The sequence below is a fragment of the Biomphalaria glabrata genome, chromosome 7 (assembly GCF_947242115.1).
Source record: "Biomphalaria glabrata chromosome 7, xgBioGlab47.1, whole genome shotgun sequence".
NCBI classification, from domain to species: domain Eukaryota; kingdom Metazoa; phylum Mollusca; class Gastropoda; family Planorbidae; genus Biomphalaria; species Biomphalaria glabrata.
Window position 1 is genome coordinate 44,314,115 of NC_074717.1, and position 25,198 is coordinate 44,339,312.

At 32.2% G+C, this 25,198-nt stretch overlaps 2 protein-coding genes across 7 annotated transcripts in view; one reads left to right on the plus strand and one right to left on the minus strand.

Moving 5' to 3' along the window:
* The window catches only part of LOC106059323 (uncharacterized), a 21,139-nt gene extending 14,661 nt beyond the window's left edge, over positions 1-6,478 (minus strand). Inside the window, exon 1 of the mRNA XM_056034327.1 lies at positions 6,230-6,478. Within this exon, the coding sequence (XP_055890302.1) occupies positions 6,230-6,271 (42 nt within the window). The 5' untranslated portion in view covers positions 6,272-6,478. The remainder of the gene's footprint in view (positions 1-6,229) is intronic.
* LOC106059321 (probable phospholipid-transporting ATPase IIB) overlaps positions 1-23,880 on the plus strand; it is a 27,636-nt gene extending 3,756 nt beyond the window's left edge. For 2 of the 6 annotated variants that reach the window (XM_056034320.1, XM_056034319.1), the window contains exons 2-26: positions 757-788; positions 4,217-4,393; positions 7,419-7,569; positions 8,471-8,584; positions 8,896-9,063; positions 9,297-9,443; positions 9,883-9,963; positions 10,297-10,449; positions 10,591-10,680; positions 11,938-12,008; positions 12,167-12,332; positions 12,431-12,487; positions 12,942-13,175; positions 15,420-15,581; positions 15,920-16,012; positions 16,300-16,383; positions 17,131-17,233; positions 17,398-17,465; positions 17,637-17,825; positions 18,329-18,538; positions 18,967-19,187; positions 19,658-19,766; positions 20,108-20,165; positions 20,272-20,475; positions 20,697-23,880. In XM_056034320.1, coding sequence (XP_055890295.1) covers positions 757-788; positions 4,217-4,393; positions 7,419-7,569; positions 8,471-8,584; positions 8,896-9,063; positions 9,297-9,443; positions 9,883-9,963; positions 10,297-10,449; positions 10,591-10,680; positions 11,938-12,008; positions 12,167-12,332; positions 12,431-12,487; positions 12,942-13,175; positions 15,420-15,581; positions 15,920-16,012; positions 16,300-16,383; positions 17,131-17,233; positions 17,398-17,465; positions 17,637-17,825; positions 18,329-18,538; positions 18,967-19,187; positions 19,658-19,766; positions 20,108-20,165; positions 20,272-20,475; positions 20,697-20,833 — 3,279 coding nt within the window. In that variant the 3' untranslated portion in view covers positions 20,834-23,880. Of the gene's footprint in view, positions 1-756; positions 789-2,682; positions 3,050-4,216; positions 4,394-6,612; positions 7,164-7,418; positions 7,570-8,470; positions 8,585-8,895; positions 9,064-9,296; positions 9,444-9,882; positions 9,964-10,296; positions 10,450-10,590; positions 10,681-11,937; positions 12,009-12,166; positions 12,333-12,430; positions 12,488-12,941; positions 13,176-15,419; positions 15,582-15,919; positions 16,013-16,299; positions 16,384-17,130; positions 17,234-17,397; positions 17,466-17,636; positions 17,826-18,328; positions 18,539-18,966; positions 19,188-19,657; positions 19,767-20,107; positions 20,166-20,271; positions 20,476-20,696 lie in introns of those variants that run through there. The other 4 variants (XM_056034321.1, XM_056034318.1, XM_056034322.1 and 1 more) reach the window with 3 other exon arrangements.
* The last annotated feature ends 1,318 nt before the right edge of the window (positions 23,881-25,198 follow it).

The window sequence follows — 25,198 nt, forward strand, 5'->3', positions numbered from 1 at the left end:
AATAACTATCATTAAAAAATACTTTTAAGTTCAATATAGATCGTAAAATATTGTCTAGATTGAGTCTTGTCCACAGTCTGTAAGTTTTTATTTTTAAATTCCATTATGGAAAATAAAATTTCCTTTCGGTATTATAAACATCAGTTTGTATTTTCTAAAAAGGGCCTGTATTCTCCTTTAATTTAATACCAAATATAACAAACAAATATAACAATAGCTGCTACTTTTTGACTATCAGACAGTGTTGCTGCTTTGGTTTAGGTATTGGTTATTGATACTTAATTTATAGATAGGTGGTCAATAATGGTCAATAGTTGTTGTTTTACATGAAGTGAATTGGGTTATTCGAGACATAATATCTCTTTACTTAACGCCTGCCTATTGTACAGCCAAAAAAAAAAAAAAGTTCAAAGTAACAAAATTTAAGTGACTTTCAAATAGCCCTAATTTTTTTCTATAAATGTCAGGTACCTATTGAAGTTTAAGTTCACTTAAGGATGTTCTTAAATCTTAAACAAAAAGGTCAGGATTGGACTTAAAGACCTTCAGATTGGCATCTAAACCTTTTACCACTACCATTGGTAATATTCCTTCTATTAGTGCATGTTTGTAGCACTGATTTTAAAACATCTCATGATGAACAAGATGTTGAAAAGTGAACGTGATATTGAAATACAGTTTTTCATATTATAAGAAGAATCAGTCTTTTTTCTTACTTATATTTAGATTTTTGTTTTTGTTTTATACATGTTCTAGATGAGTGTTCGACTGAAATTGAAGGAAACTGGGTAAGGAAATTGTGCATCGCACAAGCTAGCCTTGCCAACTTTTATTTCATAAATAAAACTAGAAGTAAAAAGTAACACATTTCAAGTAAAAAGGAAAAGTGCAAAATAATAAAATAAAAGATGAATAAAACATGAATCAGGACTAAAATGTTAAAAAAAAAAAAAAAGAATTGTTTCATTATATTTGGGGAAATATTTATAACCTTGCTTTTTTTTTCTGTAGCCTGATTTGTTTAACTGAATGTTCTCAGCATGAGCTTTGCTTTCAATTATTTATATTTTTTACAGTAACATGAAACTATGAGATTTTTTAAAATTTCACCATTTCGGGGCATATTTCACTCTACTATTATTAACTCACATGCAGGATGTATTTCTTTTAAAATAAAACATTACTATGGCTTTTTGTTCCTAAGATCTTAGCAGCAATTATTTCTTCATCTTCTGCCCATTTCCATTTTATTAACCCCCACTCTTTTCAGACAATCACTGAATAATGATCCTATTTTTCTTAATGTTGCTATAAGTAGTCTCCTTAGTATTTTTTTTAGTATTTTAATAGTCTAGGTTGCAATGCTATTTTTTATTTTACATGTCCCTTTTATTAGCTTGTGAACTCTTCATGGGTTAAAGGTGGGTGGGTGGACAAAGATCTCAAAAAGGCTGTAATGATTTTCCTAGAAATTCGACAGTTTATGTATATCTTTGGGAAAAAAAACAACTAATGGCCACAGAGAGAAAACTCTGGTTTGATAGTTACATTTTTTTTTTGAAAAATGTTATGTTAAAATAAAATTTGGTCTAGAGATCTACATCTTGAACACATGTGGTGGAAATTCCCACAAAGAGTTTAAATAAACATTTAGGAATATTTTGCCCTTTGTCTTATTCAGTCTAGAGTACTGTCTGTTTATGTTTCTCAGTCTGTATATGTATCACCAAACTAGAATCTTTTATACCATATCTATGACTAGATCAAGTATTCTAGTCTAAACTACTGACTTTATGTTTCACATTCTGTATCACCGAACTAGAATCTTTTATACCATATCTATGACTAGAACTAGTATTCTAGTCTAAACTACTGACTTTATGTTTCACATTCTGTATCACCAAACTAGAATCTTTTATACCATATCTATGACTAGATCAAGTATTCTAGTCTAAACTACTGACTTTATGTTTCACATTCTGTATCACCGAACTAGAATCTTTTATACCATATCTATGACTAGATCTAGTATTCTAGTCTAAACTACTGACTTTATGTTTCACATTCTGTATCACCAAACTAGAATCTTTTATACCATATCTATGACTAGATCTAGTATTCTAGTCTAAACTACTGACTTTATGTTTCACATTCTGTATCACCAAACTAGAATCTTTTATACCATATCTATGACTAGATCTAGTATTCTAGTCTAAACTACTGACTTTATGTTTCACATTCTGTATCACCGAACTAGAATCTTTTATACCATATCTATGACTAGATCTAGTATTCTAGTCTAAACTACTGACTTTATGTTTCCCATTCTGTATCACCAAACTAGAATCTTTTTATACCATATCTCTGACTACATCAAGTATTCTAGTCTATGCTGTATTTTGATGTTTCCAAGTCTGGATTTATATCAAGTAATCACTCTTACAAAAAGTCATCAGCTTCCTAAAGGAAGAAAGTCTTTTAAAAAAAATTCAAATTTGACTTGTTAAAGGATTAAGTTAACACTAGAGGAAGACTATATATAGCTAACAGCTCGATGCATTCAGTAATTATTCCATTTCCCTTATTACCCACCATTACATCTGACCTTTGCTTAGGTTAATGAATCAACCTACCACATTGTTTTGTTACAGTGCAGGCTGAAATGTTTGGCATCTTTCTGTGCTATATTAAATGTATGAATGCATATATCAATACAGCATTAAATTGAGTTTGATAATAGCTTTGGAGAGGATAAATTCAAAGGCCATCTAGTGTATTTTTCCACATAATGTTAAACAAGAAAAATATTCAAAGGAAAGACTTATTTTCACTGATAATCTCCAAGAATATAGGCCTGTGCTTTTGACACACAGAAACAAATCAATTCAGTTGTTGATATTGAGTTCTATTGTACCGTTGAGCTCAAGCCTTCAAGATCAATAGTTCATCTGTATTTTAACTTGAGCTGTGATATAGATCTGCGCAGTCATTTGCAGTGATTATTCCATTAGAAACACAATGGATATCAATAGAATTTCTTTAGCTTTAGGTAAACAAAAATAGTCTTATTTTATAAAACAGATTTCATAGGGTTTTGTTCTGTTTTGTTGTTTTTTTGAAGTCAACAAAGCAACTTTTTATTTTCTTTAAACTAGATCATTTTTCTATGTGCTTTATTTTCATTTACAATTTTTAGTGTTAGTAACGTTAGTTATAGATGTAATGCTCTGTTTAGATAAAAACAAAGGGGATTTTCACTTTAACACATAGGTGTAGAATGAATGATACAGTAGATGAATAGAAAGCACCAGTACATAGAAACATTGATTAAATAATTGTTGGTGAAGTTATTTAGAGTCTTACTGAAAAAACAGCATGAATTTTAGAAATAAAAAGGTATGTTAATTTTTTAAGAGGGTCAGTTAAAATAAGTTTGAAATCTTACCATGTTTTTTTTCTTAAACCAAACTTCTTTTTTAAACCCTTCCCTATTATTTTAATGAATATTTACATTTAAAGTACAATAGTGGATAGTGCATACAATATTTTGTGTTGTTATAATATAGAGATATTTTGAAAAATATCTTTGAAAAATGCCTTAACATTTGAAACTCTTAAATATGTGCATGAACTAATTAAACATTTGAAATATTGAAAATATAATTTTATGTCACCCTTAAAAATGTTATTTTGATTTCTCTTTGTTGTCATGTTGACCTACTTCCATACTGTTATACTGTCCTGTCAAAAAAAACAAAGAAACAATTTATTTATTATTTACACGGCTGTAGTAATTATACCAATTTTATTAAAATCTAATTTAGAACCTTTTCTTAGTCTCAAGTCGTTTTAATTTAAATCTGGGTTTTAAGATTAAGAAGTTATTAGCCACTGTTTTTTTTCTTTAATATATGATTTTAATAGAACTATAGAAGGCTTTGCACTGCAAAGATTTTCTGACTAGTTAGTACATGTAATGAAAAAAAAAATCTGAATATAAATTCACTTCTGTAGAGTTCAGATACACTATCAGGTGGGGGGAGATAGGAAACAAATTTTTTTTTGAATTAATTGAAATTCTAGTCCAGGTTTTTATGTTTAAAATGTATTGAAAATGACTTGATTTATTATGTAGGGAATTTAAGATCATTTCATTCTTGTTTATTGTTATCAAAGGTTCTGGTGTTGTAATTATCTTTTTAAAAATGTTTTACAGCACTGCCAGTAGTTCTGACGACGAGGGAGATTATGGTGTATGTCTGGACACTGTGCCTCTAATGTGTGGAGACAGCTTTGAAATGGATGAAAGTGACCGCCTCGTCAATGAAAGGCGCAGGCGGTCTAGAGGCTTTTTTAATCACATCTCCCAGCAGTGGTCCAATTTCTGTTCCAAGTGAGTTATACAACCTAAACTTTATCTCTATGCATGCACAATTTAAGGACCACTTCAACATTATTTAGCTGACCCTTTTACTTGTGGGTTGGAAACTACTATAAAATGTATATCTCTTTCACCTTTCCACCCTCTTTGGAAAATTTTTAATTACAAATAATTTAGGGCTACAGTTATATTTAGCACATTCATGTTCAGAAAATAAAAAGCACTATTAAAAATCTGATGTCATCCACAGTATCATGTTATAAAGATGTTTGCTTCTTGTATTGCTGTTCTTTCATCACTTTCTCGTTAGCTCCTAATGTCAGCATTCACACAGGTTGTTAAGCTACAGATTCCATAAACATAGATTTAGTCTGTGTATCCAGAAACATAGGCTTGTTTAGTTGTTATAACAGTAAACAAAGTTGTGTTCAGTTATTGTATCCAGAAATACAGGTTTGCTTAGTTTTTATATCCAGAAATACAGGTTTGCTTAGTTTTTATATCCAGAAATACAGGTTAGCTTAGTTTTTATATCCAGAAATACAGGTTTGCTTAGTTTTTATATCCAGAAATACAGGTTTGCTTAGTTTTTATATCCAGAAATATAGGTTTACTTAGTTTTTATATCCAGAAATATAGGTTTGCTTAGTTTTTATATCCAGAAATACAGGTTTGCTAAGTTTTTATATCCAGAAATACAGGTTTGCTTAGTTTTTATATCCAGAAATACAGGTTTGCTTAGTTTTTATATCCAGAAATACAGGTTTGCTTAGTTTTTATATCCAGAAATACAGGTTTGCTTAGTTTTTATATCCAGAAACTGTATCTAGAAACTGTCTGGCGTAACATTTGTTCCTTTCATCCATTTGTTTGTTTGTAGTACTTGGGCATTTATACCCACTTTGAATAGCAATGTCTTTGATTTCAAACGTAGTTAAAGATGAGTGGAGTGTTTCACATGGCCACACAATCCCTGCTGGGACGTGCATATTTTCCCCACATCTGATGCAGACACACGTTACACAGATATTCAACATTACTTAAATTTATGCGAATTGTATGAGATGGCAACAATGCTTTGTTCAAAACTTGACATGAGAAGTTTACCATTGATCTGTTAGAATTAAATTGCCCTAAAATGCCATTTAGCTGTGGGCTTGTGTGTGACATAATATCTGAGTGAGTCTGACACTCAAACTCCATTCATTACATTGTCTTAAGTTACATTTACTCAAGTTCAAATTAAAATATGACCCGTGTATCACTCCAAGGCATGTAGTAAACTACAGAAAGTGGTTAGTTCTGTTTAAATGTACAAAAGAGAACAGTTTCTTTCAAAAACAAGTTACCATACTAATTGAAGATATTGTTAGCAACCATTGACCTGTTATGTTTTATTTATTTTATTTTATTTTTTTTTTAAGTGTGTCTATTAAACATAGTGGCTAGAAGTAGCTAAAAAAAAAGGTGTTCCCCTGTTTTAAGCTCATACAAAATGCACTATTTGACATATCAGAATAGAACAACAATTCTTATTTTCACATTTCTTTATGATTCTACAATTATCCTGACTTGTGCATAAAGAAAGTATATTGACACTACACTTTATAATTAAAAAATAATGTACTCTTTAATATGTGTTACACTCAAGTTAAAATATGGGAAGCTCATTAAATGTATCGTTTGGTACAATGGTTATAAAAGTTTAAACATGTTTATGGTAAAGTAACCTTCATTCCAACTAAGATCAAAGGACAATAATTTAAGTAACAGCTGTTCATATATAAAACTAAGGGCATGTCATTTTGTATCTATAAAAATCTATAAATATTGACTTTTAAAAATTACCTTGTTTGTTGACTTTCTCTTCTCCTGCGTTATCTCCCACATACTTTGTTTTGATTTGCTCAATTATCAATGTCATGTTTTTAGAAACTTAAGTATCTTGCCCCCTAGAAGCTGTTGTTGTAGTGGCTTGGTGCACATTATCTAGATATTATTTCATGTAAAACATTAGAATACTTTTTTTTTACATTTGGTAGGGTTTTTTTGTTGTTGTTGTTGTTGTTTTTTGTGTGTTGGGTTTGACTTTCTGTTTGGTTTATTTATGCATTGGCTTCATTTATCATGTAACATCTTACACTGGCTAGTAGCCCAGCTGTTGCCAGGTAGGATCATATGTGTATGAGGGCTAGCATTAGATAACACTCTAACAGATGTTTCACTCATTACTTTTCAACTTGGTTTTCTTGTGAGAGTCATGGTGGGAAATAAATTTTTGTCAACACTTGGCCTTCATGTGCTGTTTACTTTAAATAGAAAGTTGTTGTTTTTTTTATCAACTTTCCCTTTTCATAATTTTTGTGTGTGTGCTGCTAATTGTGCTATTTTGTTTTGAAAAATTCCATTTGAATTTTGTTACGATTACTGTTTCCAATGAAAACTTTTATTCCAGAAGTGTGACAAACATCTAACTGTACTGGAATAATTATGCTGATTCAGCTCTGTGGTTTTTATAGCAAACATGAATCTTTATTACTGTGAAATTTAAAAAGTATAATCTATCTTTAAGTTTCGATATCTTTATATAACAAAACAATTTATGAGGATTAAAAATAGAGACATGGTTCAACAAAGATGCTTTGGCCAACAAGGGTTATTGAAATGGGGCCTAATATATTTAGCGCTTGCTGAAGTAGACAGTCTGGATACATTGGCAAAATTTTGACATGGGAGAAAAAAATTTTAAAAGTAAAATCTCAAAGTTGAGTTTAAAATGCAGGTAAATTATCAAGTTTTTTGTTTTTTTAGATTCTCAGATTTAAAAAAAAAAAATAACAAATAAAAATATATACATTTATTGAATAAAATATCATCAATGTATTTTAACATCTCGTTAAAGTGTTTATATTTGTTCTCCATTTTTTTATTTCCTTTAATTTATATAATTATTTTCACTCTATTAAAAAAATGTTCAGCTTTTTAAATGCTTGTTATTGTGCTAAAGTGTTTTTTTTTTTCAATTATTTTATTGCAGTTGCTGGGGAAAATTATTTTCCATTTGTTGTCGTGAAAAAGAGCTGCAAGCCCGTGTAGTCCACATTGGATTAGGGACGCACCCAGTGGAGAAGCATCCACGCAATGTGGTCAGGAACCAGAAATACAGCATTATTACTTTTATTCCTTTAGTAAGTTCTTGAATTTGTTCATGTTACAGAGTTAGACAACATTGTCAAAGGTAAAAATAGAAATCTAATAAATAACAGTGAACATGACAAGAAGAAGGACATTTAAAAAAATTGTATTGTTAAAAAAATGTTCTCTTAACTTTTGTTCATATGTGCATATATTATTGATAATGTAATAGTTTTCACATCTTTGACATGAAGAATGACATTTTAAAAAATTGTATTATCCATGCTTGTTAAAAAAATGTTCTCTTAACTTTTGTTCATATGTGCATATATTATTGATAATGTAATAGTTTTCACATCTTTGACATGAAGAATGACATTTTAAAAAATTGTATTATCCATGCTTGTTAAAAAAATGTTCTCTTAACTTTTGTTCATATGTGCATATATTATTTAAAATGTAATAGTTTTCACATCTTTGACATGAAGAATGACATATAAAAAATTAGATTATCCATGCTTTTTAAAAAAATGTTCTCTTAACTTTTGTTCATATGTGCATATATTATTTAAAATGTAATAGTTTTCACATCTTTGACATGAAGAATGACATTTAAAAAAATTGTATTATCCATGCTTGTTAAAAAAATGTTCTCTTAACTTTTGTTCATATGTGCATATATTATTTAAAATCTAATAGTTTTCACATCTTTGACATGAAGAATGACATACAAAAAAATTGTATTATCCATGCTTGTTAAAAAAATGTTCTCTTAACTTTTGTTCATATGTGCATATATTATTTAAAATCTAATAGTTTTCACATCTTTGACATGAAGAATGACATACAAAAAAATTGTAATATCTATGCTTGTTACAAACGTTTTCTCTAACCTTTGTGCATATGTGCGTATATTATTGATAATGTAATAGTTTTCACATCTTTGTTTTCTAGGTATTATTTGAACAGTTCAAATTTTTCTTGAACCTCTACTTCCTTGTGATGGCCTTATCTCAACTTCTACCAGAACTCAGGATCGGCTACCTCTACACATACTGGGGACCTCTGGTGAGTGCTTATGACATCTTTCATTCTGTTCTCATGTTTACATTTTACTAATCCTTTTTTTTTTATTTAATAAATGTTACTAATTGTAATAAATGTTACTAATTTTAATAAATGTTACTAATTGTAATAAATGTTACTAATTGTAATAAATGTTACTAATTTTAATAAATGTTACTAATTTTAATAAATGTTACTACTTTTAATAAATGTTACTAATTGTAATAAATGTTTCTTTCTTATGATTTGGCTATCTGGTAAAACAAATATCCATTTGGCAATGACTACTACTGTTTCCATCTTATATATATCAGGGCTTTGTTTTGTTTGTGACCATGTGTCGTGAGGCTCTAGATGACTACCGCCGTTATCGAAGAGACAAAGAAGCTAATTCTCAGAAGTATAAAAAACTAACCAGGGACGGTATAGTTCGTATTCCAAGTTCAGACATTCAAGTAGGCCATCTCATCATTTTAGAAAAGGTAAAGTGTATAGTGCATAAATTTGTGAATTTTTGACACAACTTAGGAGCATATACAAGGCAATGTTTATTTTGCTCATGAAAGTGTTTGACCTGGAAGAAGGGAGATAATTTTCTGATACTATGTTGGTGAATGTTTATTTGTAACCAATGCTTTGTCATATGAAGTTATAGCCCTAACCATCATATGAAGTTATAGCACTAACCATTGCTAGAACTTTTGTTTTTCTGTAGAACCAAAGAGTGCCTGCCGATATGGTTTTATTGAGAACATCTGAAAAAGATGGAGGCTGTTTCATTCGTACAGATCAACTTGACGGAGAAACAGATTGGAAGCTGCGTCTCTCTGTACAAGAAACTCATCGCCTTCAATCCAATGTGGTGAGTTGTTAGCCAGTGACTTGTTCACTTCATAACGTTTCAGTTCATTGTTTGTATTCTTTGTAATGTTTTTTTTATCATTCTCATACATTGGCAATACAATTAATGGCATCAATATCTTATACTAATTCGTAGCTCTAAGTATTTAAAACTAAATCAGAACACCCATATGTTTATTTAGACACATTTTGTCATTTAAACTCCTCCTCATGTGAACCCAAAGATAAATGTCAACTTTTAGAAATATGGTACTTTTTGGCTGGATTTTTGTTTGAGCTATTGTAATATATTGTTCTTACAATATTTTCACTCCCAAAGTAGCGACACATAAAAATCTATTGCTGTGAACCATTTTTTTAGGCCCCCATTTTTCAAAGTTTAGTATTTGAAATGAAGATTGGAAACATTTCTTTAAAGTTTTTGACTTACCATATTTCAGGATATTCTAGACATCACAGCTCAGGTGTACGCTGAAAAGCCACAGAAAGCCATTCACAGCTTTGTTGGCACATTTACAAGGGTGAGTACATGCATCTAGTATAGACAAGTATTCTCCCACAGACATGAAATAATTGCCGTTAGTTATTTTTACCTTATACCATAGACACTTGTTTAATAAGGGATATTGAATTTGTAGACATTGTAAATAGCTATATAGTAAAGTTTAAATTCAAAAATTATGTTTGGTTTGAAGTTTAAATTCAAAAATTATGTTTGGTCTGAAATTGCTGAGGCTGGAGAGAGAAATAACAAAATCGAACAAGTTTTGTACACAGTTTATAAATGAAATATGTTACAAAGCCTATTATTAAAATAACTCACAAAATTGAACCATCAAATGTTTCCTTTAAAGAGTGATACTGGTGTGGTTAATGAAGACTCATTGAGCATAGAGAACACACTCTGGGCCAATACTGTCTTAGCTTCAGGAACTGCTCTTGGTGTTGTCATCTATACGGGCTCTGAGACCAGAAGTGTCATGAACACATCGCAGCCTAAAAGTAAGGTATGTATGCAGTTTGATCATTTATTTGATCATAAAATTAGTTCTTCTGATATACACTTGTCCGACTTTGAAAAGGGGTTTAGAGGGTAATGTTTTGGTTGTATGTTGAAATTTTAATGCCTGTTAATTTTCATCTTACAGACTGGTTTGATTGATCTAGAGATTAACACTTTGACCAAGTTATTATTCCTAGCTGTCATCATTCTTTCACTGGTCATGATGATCCTCAAGGTAAAATATTAATGTCTCTGTTCTCTGCCTCAATGGACCTTATTCACCAATCGTCAGCAAACAACATTTAGCCACGTGATTATATTGATAAAACAAAAAAAACAACTGTCACGTGATAGCCATTGTGTATTAAAAATTAGATTGCAATTTGTATAGAAGAGATAGAGAATCATTTGGCTAAATGTTGTTTGTTTGCGATTGGTGAATGAGGTCCATTATCATTGTTTACAACATGCTAGGTTTCTAACTACTATTAAAAATGGTCATATCTTATCTTATCATATAAAATGCAGACCTTACTTCAAAAAAGTATATACATGTGTGTACACAACTAAAAGTATATCTGCATGAGTAGAAAAAGAAAAAGGTTATCAACATAGTAGCAGTGTTTCTGTAGTGCATAACATTGACCACTATAATGGCCATATATCTTGGAGATCACTTGTTCAAGATAACTATTTTCTTGATTCTGTCCTTTTGTTTCAGAACCATTTTGGGGGGGGGGGGGGGGGGGGGGGAATTAATGAATAAAAATGTCTTTTAGTCTAGCTTAATAGAATCAAAGGTTTCAAAAGTAATTCTAGATGAAGTTGATTTTGAATTTAAAATTCAGACATTTCATTAAATTGCTTGAGTTCTGTACAAATGGAACTAATGGGTAGATTAAACACAGTACCCTACTAGTAATTTTTTATTATAATATGTCAGTTATGTGGGAAGGGTGGTCGAGAGGGTAAGTACGCTTGAACTTGGCTTGGCTACCCATGAAGGGGGCTCAAGGTTTGACCCCCTGACTCGAGCAGAGTTGTGTTTACTGAGCGCCTAAAGGCACACACACACACTGATCCACAAATGATTGGACCATAGTGCTCTGAACATGCTATAAGCATGAAAGTAGCACATATAAAAGCTATAATTATAAATATATATATCAAGTTCATTCACTGTGATTCGACTATGACCACTTTTGCCATCCAGGGGGCTGAGGGCTTTGCACTGGGGTTTTGTGCTTCCTCGTGTGGCTGGAATGTTTGGCAGCACACAGGGCAGGTTGTTCTGCTCCTATAAACAAATTGTGGGGTCATAGAAATAATGAATTGATTTCATTGTAGATCATATTTCTTCCCATCAGTGCAATGTAAATGTTCACTGTTTAACATTTTATGTTCCTTTTAATGCTTAGAAATTTTACTAATGAAAACAGACTTTTGATTCTTTCCATAAAAGTCTATGTTTTTTTTTTGTACATATTTTCAGGGTTTTGGTGGACCTTGGTACAGATATTTTTTCAGATTTATCCTTTTGTTTTCTTACATTATTCCAATCAGGTGAGGCTTTAGATTTTACACCTTAAATATTTTGCAATGTAAAATAACATGTAACAGTAATATAAAATGTTGGAAGTGGGAAAAGTAATTAATGTTTTGCCGATTTGAAACTTCATGAATTTCGTCTTAATACTAAAAAAAATATTTTCATACACAAGTCTGCGTGTCAACTTGGACATGGGCAAAGCTTATTATTCCTGGGTGATGCAGCGTGACAAAAACATGCCAGGAATGACAGCTAGAAGTACAACTATCCCAGAGGAGCTCGGGAGAATAACATACTTACTCAGTGACAAGACAGGGACACTGACTCAGAATGAAATGGTTTGTGATTTTGAAACATTTTTTAGAAATATTTTTGTAATGCAAACTTATATATGTGCTCATAATTTGTTTATGTACAAAATTTGAATTTATTGTAGGTGTTCAAACGACTTCACCTTGGGACTGTATCTTTTACTCCTGAGACAATGGATGAGGTATGCTTTTTTATTTAACACCTATGTTTCTTATTTTACAGAATCTTAGCATTCTTAGATAAACTTCTTAGGCGATTAATAATGATAATTAAATGGTAAAGTATAAGCTCATTATTTAGGCACAACAGAAGCTAATTGTCAGAAGATTTTCTAATTGTGTAGATTCTGATTGCTGAAATCACAATATTAGTACGGTGCATTACTTGCAATTGAGTTACTTTAAAACTTATGAAATCACTTCTTTGTTGTTCAAAAGTTTTTTTAAAATTTTCTTTACTGTTGTCTCATGTAGACTAGCTGCATATCTTTTACTAGTTAAGAAATAGCAACACAGCACTACATGTTACGAACTACTTACACATTATTTAATTATAAAAGATTGTAATGTTAAATTATCTTGACCCATTGGGTAAAAGTTTACACAGTATTAGCTTTAGTTATTTTGTGTTTCTAGGTTGTCTCCCATTTGAAGAGTTCTTATTCTACCACATCAACCACCACCACACCGGTTCGCACGTCTGGTCCTGTCAGGCGTAATGTCCTAACACGTGTGGTTGAAGCTGTACGTGCCATAGCCTTGTGTCACAATGTGACACCAGTGTTTGAGGAGACTTCAAATGGAGATGACACTGAAGCAGATCAACAGTTAAAACAGAAGGTTACTTACCAGGCTTCTAGCCCTGATGAGGTAGCAACAAAAATTGTAGTTTTTAATACAAAAAATATAAATTTCTAACTTGTCATATTTCATTAACTCATTAGCTACTAATGCGCCCAAATGCGCCCTTCCCCCCTCAGTACTAATGCGCCCAAATGCGCCCGCCACAGCACACATACAGCGTGACTTGCGTAGCTCTCGTTTTCCTGCGCGACGCGTGGTGTTATTTTGAGCTGGCTGGGTTTTTTAAAAAGTAGAAATATAGATCGTTTCGTTAAAAAAAACCAGATGTTTTTACGTCTTTCGCTTCAGTTTCTATGGGCCTTCGAAGTTTGTTGATTTTTTTTTTTCGATTTTTCTTAGCTGCACAGGCCATTTTCTCAATGACCTTTCAATTTTTAGACCCGTTATCGCAAATAATACACTAAATACAGCTAATAATGAACTTGATATTGATCAAGACATTGATCATTAGAATTTAGCGCTACATTTAGACTTAGATCTAGTCTGATTCAGAGATAGAGTGAAGGAAACATTAGATCGATCATCTAGCCTAGATCTAGACTATTCTGGATCTAGCGTCAATGAATCTTCAACATCTTTGACTGATATTTTGAACAGTTTTTATTTACCACATGAAAACTTTAGATGAAATAGATCTAGTTGGGGGTGTTCACAACGTTGGTTTGGACAATGGTTTGATTACTTTTACTTTGTTATGCTAGAAGTCATGAAATCTGAGACACATGCAGAACCACATCAGCATGATGCCATGTTCAGGCAACTAAGGGCCTCACGCGTACCCAGTGAAAGTCAGTAAATACTCAAGACATATAAAGATTTTATATAAAAGCATAATGTTTATTGTATAGGCCTACTAAATTCCTACTTAAAAACATTACTGGTCTTTGGGTAAAATTTAAATGTTACCAAAAATTACACATCTGATTTGGGGGGGGGGGGGGGGGTCCACCAGTCTTCAAAAAAACAGGCACTCGAACAAATTTTCGTCTTTACCTGTTGTTTTTATTGTTTTAATCTTGTAAAACCTATTCAAGTTATACATCATTTTAAAGGTCATCCATTTCTCTTTTTTTAGAAGTATTTTTTGTTATTGATAGATGTTGTTTTATGTTTTTTTAAATATATTTTGTAAAGTCAGTCTATTGATGTTTTGGAGTTACCTCCCTTTGCTTAGTATTTAGAGAGATGCTGCTTAGGAATGGCTTAGTAGCTAATGAGTTAAAATAGTTTTCACATATATATGCTCCTTGTTTTTAATATGAAATTTTAATCTATAAAAAACAAAAAGTAAAGTCCCTCTTTCAGACCTTGCGATCTATAGGGCAGATGATGTTAAGGTAGTCAGTTTCTTTGACCAATGGTTAACGAACAGGGTGTCACAACGAACAACTGCATTTACTTTCCCCAACTAAAGTCAGTACCCATTAGAGCTGGGTGGACTCAGGGGCGCCTTAAAAATTTGGAAATTCAAATTCCCATTCTTCACAGAGATTTGAACCCATGACACCAGGTTCAGAAGCCAAGTGCTTAACTACTCAGCTCATTATTTTTAATCTATGCATTGTACAACTTAATTTGTTAAACAATTAGCTGTTGGTGTTTTGGTCAATAATAGCTGTTACCTTTTTTTTTAAAGTAGTCATTGTATACATTTGAGCCACAGTACACAACATACTCAAACATCCAACTCTTTATTCTATATTTAGAAGGGATAATTTTCATGATTATTTTTCTTCCCATAACTTCTTCTAAAGCTCCATGAGACAGTGTCCTATTATAGTGTCCATGAGATAGTGTCCTATTATAGTGTCCATGAGATAGTGTCCTATTATAGTGTCCATGAGACAGTGTCCTATTATAATGTCCATGAGACAGTGTCCTATTATAGTGTCCATGAGACAGTGTCCTATTATAGTGTCCATGAGACAGTGTCCTATTATAGTGTCCATGAGATAGTGTCCTATTAACCAGCAAAAATATTAGCACTTAGATATTTAATTATTGATTTGTTTTAATATTGATGTTAAATTATTACCTGGTGTTCTAAGATTGCAGATCAAGATCATCTAATTAATAACAAAACATATTCTTAAAGTAATTGCCTATTGAGTTTTATTATTTGCTTTGTTTATATTGCCATGAATATTCATAAAATAATTATTTCTGTTGCTAAATGTTTTGGCATCTCATCTCATACAAATGTTTAGCTATCTTACTTTTATTCCTAAATCTTTCTGTTTCTTTTACCAGATTGCTTTGGTCAGTTGGGCAGAAAGTGTCAACTTAGCACTGTTTAAAAGAGACTTGAACTCCATTACTCTGCGTACTCCCACTGGAGCATTTGTGACCTACACAATCCTACAGATCTTCCCTTTTACATCTGAATCTAAGCGAATGGGAATTATTGTTCGAGTAAGTTAGCTTTAAATATGTGCACTTTAAATTATCTATTCTTTAATATATCTTCACTTTACATTCAAGTTTAGCCATATGAGAATTATCATTCAAGTAAATTCACAGTTTTTAGGTCTGTTTCTGATATATAAGTAGTATTATTGCTACACTGTATATTCTTTTAAAGATATGATTGTGTAACTAAATATTGGTTTATACTGAATTCCCTGTATGCTACTTTATGACTGGTACATAATACAATTTGGCTTTACTACTGCATAATAATGTATAAGCTGTTCATATGCAATAATAATGTGGCAAATCATCATGTTTTCCTTTTTTTTGTTCAACTAAAGGACGAGGAAACAGGGGAGATAACTTTCTATTTAAAAGGAGCAGATGTGGTAATGCAGAGCATTGTACAGTATAATGACTGGTTAGAAGAAGAGGTATGTTACTTTTGAAAATACTTAGTTTTACAAAAGTTATTAACCTTTTTTTGTAAGTTCTATATTTTAGCCTTGCAGCGACCATATTGGATGCTTAATTTGCATATTTTAATTTTTACAATTTTTTTTTTACCTTATTTGACATATAATTAATCGTCTAAAAGCAAAAAAAAAAATTTAAAAAAATAGCTTTTCCTAGATTTTGGTTTTCAAACCTTAGATCCACCTTAACTATGTATTAGAATTTAGATGCTATTAAATATCAAAATCAAATTTTGTGTCACCAGTGTGGGAACATGGCTAGAGAAGGATTAAGAACTTTAGTAGTGGCAAAGAAAGTTTTAACAGATGAACAGTATCAGGAGTTTGAAGTAAGTCTAACATTTGAAATACAAGTCAAAATACTTTTTGTTACTGTTAAGTTATTTATCATCATCAAACTCCATTTGAGTGAGGGCTTGAGAGGCTCAAATCCTCTCTTACAAAAGCTCTTGACAGAAACCCTGGTGTTTGCTTAGTGTATGTAAGTCACCTTTCAGATCAAGAACTTGTGGTTTCCCATAACTGACAAAATGGAGGTCAGTACACCTCATGTGCTCCCATACTCCTTGAGCTTGTAGATCAAGATCAAGAACTTGTGTGGTTTCCCATAACTGACAAAATGGAGGTCAGTACACCTCATGTGCTCCCATACTCCTTGAGCTTGTAGATCAAGATCAAGAACTTGTGTGGTTTCCCATAACTGACAAAATGGAGGTCAGTACACCTCATGTGCTCCCAGACTCCTTATAAATTGTCCCAGCAATCAAACCTTTTTTTTTTTGATTGTCGCCAGAGCATGATGGAAAGTCACAGCCTGCTCTGTAGGTGGTGTTATCCCTCCCTGGTGGGCCAGAGAGTCTGCAGCTGTGTTGCCAGTCACACCTATATGACTCTGTACCCACTCCATTATTATTGGGGTGCCATAGCATTGGTGCATATCATGTGAAGCCATGATGACAGTGTCAATAAGTTATTACTTTTCCATATCCTTGAGTAATTGCCTGTTGAATTTTATTATTGGCTTTGTTTAGATTGCTTGAATATTAATGAAATTATTATCTCTGTTGTAAACATAGTCTCGTTACCATCAAGCCAAAATGAGTATTCAAGAACGCAACAGTAAAATGCAAGCTGTAATTGAAGGCATAGAAAGAGACTTGGAGTTATTGTGTTTGACAGGTTAGAGTCTTATTTCTTCCAACATGTTTCAATTTCCATATTTCAAAAATATGAATTCTAATTTTTTAATTTTTTTTTACCCAGTATAATTAAATATTTTTTTTTTCTTAATATTTATGAATTGTGAAGCAACAAACATGTTTAAATGTGTATTATATGTGTAGGTGTTGAAGACAAACTACAAGATGGAGTCAGACCAACTCTGGAAATGTTGAGAAATGCTGGGATCAGGGTAATTACATTTCTTTTCTCTAAGAACTTCAACCCTGTTGCTATTATATGTACTAACCAGTTTAAAAAAAAAGACTTTCTTAGCATGTTATTAAACGAATGAAAAGATTCTACAACTTTAACCTTTTGCCACTGAAACATTTAATTTATGCTTTTCTATCTGTTGAAATAGGTTTGGATGCTGACTGGAGACAAGTTGGAGACAGCCATATGTATTGCTAAAAGTTCCATGTTAGTGTCCAAACTGCAAGAAACATACATCTTCCAAACAGTCACAGACAGAGGAGAAGCTCACTTGGAGTTGAATGCGTTACGAAGAAAAAATGAAGCCGCTTTAATCATCAGCGGAGATTCACTACAGGTAACAGCTTTAGAAATATATGGATTATTCTCTGGAATGTTTTCTGTTATATTTAATGTATAACTGAAAAAGTTGACAATTACATTAAGTTCACACTACATGCTGAGTAAGCAAATGACGGATTAGACTTATTTGTACTTCTTTTTTAAGTAAGTATCTGTTGTCATTAGCCAAGCTTTAGGTCATTTTTGTTGTTCTACATGTTGCAAATATTCCTTCCAAACTGAAGATTGTTAAATCTTTTGACAAAAATTGGTGCATGACGGCTGGTGGCAGGTTCGAACCTGGGACCATCGAGAGGACAGCATAGAAGGCAATCTACATAACCCGACAGTTCTCATCAAATATGAACTTTAATTTTTTTATAGACAGAAATTTTGTAGACCATTTAGTAAGACAGTGTTTATTATTATCCGCACAAACAAAAAAAAGTAACAGTTGCAAATCTTAAGTGTCACCCCTGGTGCATTCCTTGTTCATATTTTCTGAAATGTTTTGTTCAGGTTTGTTTGAAGTACTATGAACATGAGTTTGTAGAGCTGGCTTGTCAATGTCCAGCTGTTGTTGTCTGCCGCTGTTCACCAACTCAAAAGGCAGACATTGTAAAGTTGCTAAAGACTCACACTGGAAAGAGGACAAGTGCTGTCGGTGATGGTGGTAACGATGTCAGCATGATCCAAGCGGCTGATGCCGGCATTGGCATCGTTGGTAAAGTAAGTGATTAACTTCCAATTTATTTCAATTTATTCTTCTTTTGTTTTTTTTATTTCAAACATAAACATCTTGTTTTAATATCTTAACATACAGGAGTTCATAGGTGCCTCTATTTAAATACACTGAAGAAATACAGTGTAGAATATATCTTTCATGAGTTTAGTATCTCTATTCAATAAAACAAGTTATCCAGAAATGAACAAATTTGCATAACATATAATAATTGGACAATGAATGATATTATTGTTAAATAAATCACAGTGAAAATATAGACAATCAATAACTACTGACTAATGACCACTCAACAATGACCCCAATAGCATAACTTGAGATGTATTTGATATTGTTTTTAATAGCTGCTGAGAAAAACACTTAGTAGAAAATATAGTTTCAAATGAACATTTTTCTTTTATTTATAATTACATAGGAAGGTAAACAAGCTTCTCTAGCTGCTGATTTCTCCATAACACAGTTCAGCCATATCGGACGATTATTATTGGTGCATGGCAGAAACAGTTACAAAAGATCAGCGTCTTTGAGTCAGTTTGTTATACATAGAGGTCTGATTATAACAACCATGCAGGCCGTCTTCTGTTCAGTCTTTTATTTTGTCTCCATTGCTCTCTTCCCAGGATTCCTCATGGTCGGGTAAGGACAAGATTATTAACTTTGTTAATGTAATTGATGGTCTTCTACTAATCATTGCTTTCTAAGTAGTGTTAAACCTTGTCTGTTAAAGGTATTGGCTCTTTTTTTATTATTATTGAATATGGCAGAATGGTTGAGTCTGGTTGAGTTTAAATCCTAGTAAAAGCAGGACATTTTTTTCCCTGAATTTGATGATGTCTCCATCTACCTAGCTTTGAAAGATTCTAGACATTGTTATGGAAGGTAAAACATGGGAACTAAAAATCATCAACCCATTTAAAAGGAAATACTTGCTACAATTTTTATTTTAAAATCAAATTTTCTTTTTAAGTCTTCACAATTGATAAAGCTGTTGAGTTGGCCAGTTTCAGATAATACTAATTCAGCGCCCCTACCAGGACTTGAACTCAAAACCTCTATATCATAAGAAAAGGCTTAATCATTGAGTTTCTGTCCAACTGTCTTCCCAGATATGCTACTGTGTATACCATGTATCCAGTTTTTTCCCTTGTGTTGGACAATGATGTGTCAGCAGAGATAGCACTTACATATCCTGAACTCTATAAAGACTTGACTAAGGTAGGAACACAGTATATGTTTCATGTCTGTACTATTCAATGTTCTTCATTTTGTTTGAATGAAGTCTGAAATGTGAATATTTAAAACCAAAAAATAAAAGCTGCTTTAAGAAAGTAAATTGAGAAATGTGTTGGTGTAGATTGAGCTAGCTAGTTTGATAATAAAGAAAACAATACCTTAAAAACTATGCTAAAGAAAAAGTTTTTATTTTAATTTTTAAGAGCAACATCTCTTTTTTTTCTCTAATCATGTTTCTTTAAAAAAAAATCTATATGCAAGGATAAGTTGTTTTTTTGTTTTTTTTTATATTTCCTAAATATGTGCTACTTCTGTCTTCACAGGGTAGATCTTTATCATTTAAAACTTTCTTCTTGTGGGTCCTCATTAGTATCTATCAAGGTGAGCTACCAGTTTCAAGTAAATGAGTTCTTATCATCAGTTTATTTTATTAGTACCAGCTGTGTCCAGACTGCTTGTTTGAAATTATCTGTTCACTTTTTCTCAGGTGGAATCATTATGTACGGAGCCTTGTTGCTCTTTGAGGCAGAGTTCATTCATGTGGTGAGCATAACGTTTACCTCTCTAATCTTGACGGAACTCCTGATGGTTGCCCTGACTGTACGCAACTGGCATTGGCTAATGATTGTCGCCCAGGTGTTTTCATTGGGAATATACATTGCCTCTTTGGCTGTTCTCAAGGATTATTTCGGTAAGTAGGTTCACAATGCTGGAACCCTTCATTTCATCTTAAGCTGCCAAGTGACCAAAGTAAAATAAACAAATATTTGTTTGATAAATTTAGCTGATTAACAGACTTGTCTAAGGGAATATATATTTTTAATTAGAATTTCAGTGGTCAATTACTATTTACTCATGTTTTTTTTTTAATTTGAATTAAATTAAAACTAATGTTCTTTTATATCCTTCTAGATGCTCAGTTTCTCCAGACTTGGGGCTTTGTGTGGAAGGTGTTAGTCATCACATCAATATCCTGCATTCCACTGTACGTCTTGAAGTACTTGCGGAAGAAGTTCTCACCCCCTGTATATTCCAAATTAACTCCATAATTTTGTTTTTAAATTTTTTTTTTAATTATTTGGTTTGTGTATATTGAAAGTATCCTGTGTTAACTTGAGTCATTGTAAAACCTTTTTTTTTTTTTTTGTTAGATGTACATTTATTTCATTCCCAATTATTTATAAAACAAACAAAAAAAATTTCTACTGCCTGTTATGTATTTCTCCTATACAATGTTTTGAGACCTTCAACAAATTTATCTCCCTTTTTTTTTTTTTTTTTTAAATACTTTTATTATTTCTAGTTCTAGCTGAAAAGATTTTCGCTGCAGTGTTTTTATTTAAGGATGGGTCTATGTAATACGTTAAAATTTGAACTTTTTAAAGGGAGATAATCAACATGTTCTAAAAATTTTGTTTCATTTAAATTTTTCAATTGATTGCATGAAATGTATTAATTTAAGTATAAGATCTTCAGCAGAAAAGAGTTGTAGTCAAGAAATTATTTAAAGATAAGGACAAAATTGGAATACATTTTCCCTCCATAAAAAACGCAACTGAAGATTCTTATAAGATTAAACTTTATTTTTTTTGTTATACATTATCATTGTTATACATTATCATGAACATTTCATCTAAGATTTCAATATAATCCCATTTTGGCTGGGAGAAGGTCATTGGTTTTTGGTAATACCATTATGCCTTTGTCTCATTCTAACCCTTGAGATGCTATGGTGTAGGATGTGAACATTCAGGGCACTGTGTCGCCAAACTTGTCTCTTTCAAACTCATGTTTATGTCTGTCATGGAAAAGTGATATTTTTGTTTGAAGTTGTATATATTATTTATTATCTCATTTTTTTTTTTTTAGTTTACGTTCTATTTTGTTTAAACGTATGTCAGATCTTTAAAAAATTGAAATATTTGTACCAACCACAGCATATGTCAATTCTATGGTACCAAACAAAATCATGGCAATGTATACAAATCCATGCTTTAAACCAGTGTTTCCCAAACATTTTCTTTAATGGAACGCTTCGCCTATTTCAAGAATGTAGCGGAACACTTTGCTTATTTCAAGAATGTAGCGGAACACTTTGCTTATTTTATATGTTGGATTATTTTTTATTTGTTTTACACCTTAAGTAACCAACTATTCACCACATTTTACAATTTAAAACATATCTTTCATAAGTCAATTTTCTTATCTAAATCTAGATCTATACCTATATATAGATAATGTGTCAAGTAGAGTAACTTGAAGAACTTAGATCAAATAGTTCCACGGGGTGAACCCCCCACCATTTCACTTTCTTAACTCTTTCTGACGATACCTACGTTGATTTGACCCCATTAAAATTAAATTCATTTTTTGTCTTTATAAACTTTAATTTGTGTTATATAAAAAGAGCATGCATTCTTCTATAATTATATACTTAATATTATTTTCTGATTACATAGATTGAAGTTTAATCATAACACAAATGAGCAAATGAATTCCATAAGAAAGTGGAAAATAATTACGGAGAGAAAGAGTTAAACCTTCCAAGAACTAAACGATGCTTTTGCTCAAATTCAGATGTTTGCTAGATCAGTTCAATGTTCATAGCAATGCTATTATAGAATTTGTTGATGCTACTGAGAAGAACTAATACAATTAATCTGTATTTAATCTGTATTAACATGCAGGCCAAACAGTTAATTGCTACAATAGCTTGTGGAACACCTAAACGGGCAAATGGGTTCCGCAGAAAACAGTTTGGGAAACACTGCTTTAAACAATGATTGTGATAACATAATATTCTGATACTTTTTAACAAGCAGATTGTATGACCAGTGACGCTGTTATAAGCATTTAACATGTTATCCTTTAAAGAGTATAAATCTTCTAGAGGCTAAAGATGAACTGTACATTCTACTCAAATGTTTCTTGACTACTGTAAGAAATTACTGTTGATATTTGTGTGCAATCATTCATTCAGTCATACGTCATTGGAGTCTGTTAGCATAATATATGTATTATAATGTAGCTTTTCATTTGTCTTGCTGCTGTATATATTCAATCAATGAAATATATTCATTTCAATACATGCCCAGAGCTTAGTTATTATATCTGTTAGCAGAAGCAGACGCCATAACAACAGATAAATCCAATAATAAATTGACAGCTTGGGGTGTTTTTATGGATGTGACAATCAAATGCATATTGACACTAATTCAATGTGAGTTAAGTATCCAATGACACAGTAATAATAACCAGATCAAAGAATAATTACTTCAACTCAATAACTTCACTTAGACATCCACACTGGTCATTCTCACAAATTAAAAAAGGGCTATGATGCCCCTTGAAGAAGATTGGCTTATCTTGAGAGATGTAGGAAGTTCATTGCACAAGGGAGTAGGGCCGGCCTTAGGTAGTTGGAGGCTCTATGCAAAGGAAATATGGTGGTCCCCAAATGAAATAGAAAAAAACAAAAAATTAAGACAGAAAAATACAGAATTAAAACCTTCCTATGTATCTATATCTAATCCAATAAATAATTCAACTTGTCCTCTGACAAGTTATGTTATATAGATTTACATCATTATAGGCTACAAGGTACTTACAAGTTTATCTGATCTAATAAAAGCAGGGGAGGACTGGCTATATGGGCAACCGGGCAAATGCCCGGCGGGCCGGTACCCAAATGGGCCACGCCACTTTGAATGACATTAGGTACCCTAAATGTGATGGCCGTTCTTTTACCTTTCATAAAAGAACTTAACACACCAGTACTTCACTGTATAATAGGTTACTAAACACATTCGTAATAATAGAATCACCTAAATCTATACCCTATCCTTAAAGGCTTGCCTTGCGTTTCTACAATTTACAAATAACCTATTTTTTTTTATGGTTTCGCTTTTTATTAGATAAGAAAAAACAATCTACTTTTCATCTTTTTCATCTTCTTTGTCTCCTTTGGTTGCTCTTGTGTAGATCATTTGAGAAGCATGTTTGGATATGAGACGAATCAAACCTTTTGAATGCAACTCTCTGAGGGCCTGCTTTGCAAGTGATCCTCTGACCTTTAACCTTTCAGAAACCACTGAAGGGGTAATGAGTTTATAGCTGGAACTTCTTTGTACAGTTTATCATAAGTTGCCTTGTCAAAAAGGATCAAATTGTTGAGTTTATCGCGGACTTTTCCTCTGGACCACTTCTTTTTAGCTTTACCGCCGGAACCTTCCTTTTTAGGTTTGCCTGCTTCATTTTAGCTTTACCGCCGGAACCTTCCTTTTTAGGTTTGCCTGCTTCATTTTAGCTTTACCGCCGGAACCTTCCTTTTTAGGTTTGCCTGCTTCATTTTAGCTTTACCGCCGGAACCTTCCTTTTTAGGTTTGCCTGCAGTGGCCTCCGCCTTCTTAGCACCCATGATGCTGGTCGGAAATTTACAAATAACCTAAGGTTAACATTTTGTATAGTCCTGTAGAAGCTGCGTTAGTGTGAAAATACTCGAGTGAATTTATAACGAGACGCTGAGCTTAAAGGGAAACTCCGATGGTTTTTCAAATTTGAATTATTGACATATTTAAATTTTGCGTAAAAAGTTGTAATTGTAAACATTTTACTATTTTTTATTTAAATGCTTAGAAGCATTTATATTTAATAAATAAGTCATTAAATTCTTGACATCTCCTAAAAAAAACGGGGTTCTTTGAGATTTTGTTTTTAGGTTAGGCGTACGTCACTTCCCTCAACAATACTGAAAGGGAAACAAGATTTGACCAATCGTATCGCTTCATTCTTACAGCAGCTGTTAGGCTGTATATATAGGCTTAGTGACGGCCTAGTCAAGCGCTATGGCACAGTTATATATAGATAGATAGATTTAAAAGCATTAGGACAACCAACTCGAGAAAAAAAAAGTACATTTTCATCTAAGCCCCTCCCTGTCCCAAGAAGATCGCAGGTCTGACTGATTTAAACAAACTGGTCAGTGTAAGGTTAGTCTAGGCTACGTGTAGTCAGTCATGACAAGACAACCAAGCGATAGTGTTTGTTGTGTGTTGAGTGGTCAGGCGAGAACATACACACTGCCGTGGTTAGTCAATAGCATGTAAATCTCCTTAAACACGCATTTTTTCTTTGATTACAAGATCCTAGATCTAACTGCATAGACGAAGATACATTTCTTTTACCAGAATGTAAACGTAACTGTATGGTCTCCCGTTATACAGTAAGTCAATAAATTAGATTAATAGGCATGTGTGACGTCACATAGAAACCCGGTGAAAGTCTGATCGTTTTGGATGCGCAGGAAAATTACTTCAGAAAAATATCAATTGTTAAGTTATTATTGCAAATAAAAACAAAATAATAATACATTCATTATCTGTAAATCAAATCACATAGTATATAAAAAATTGTCA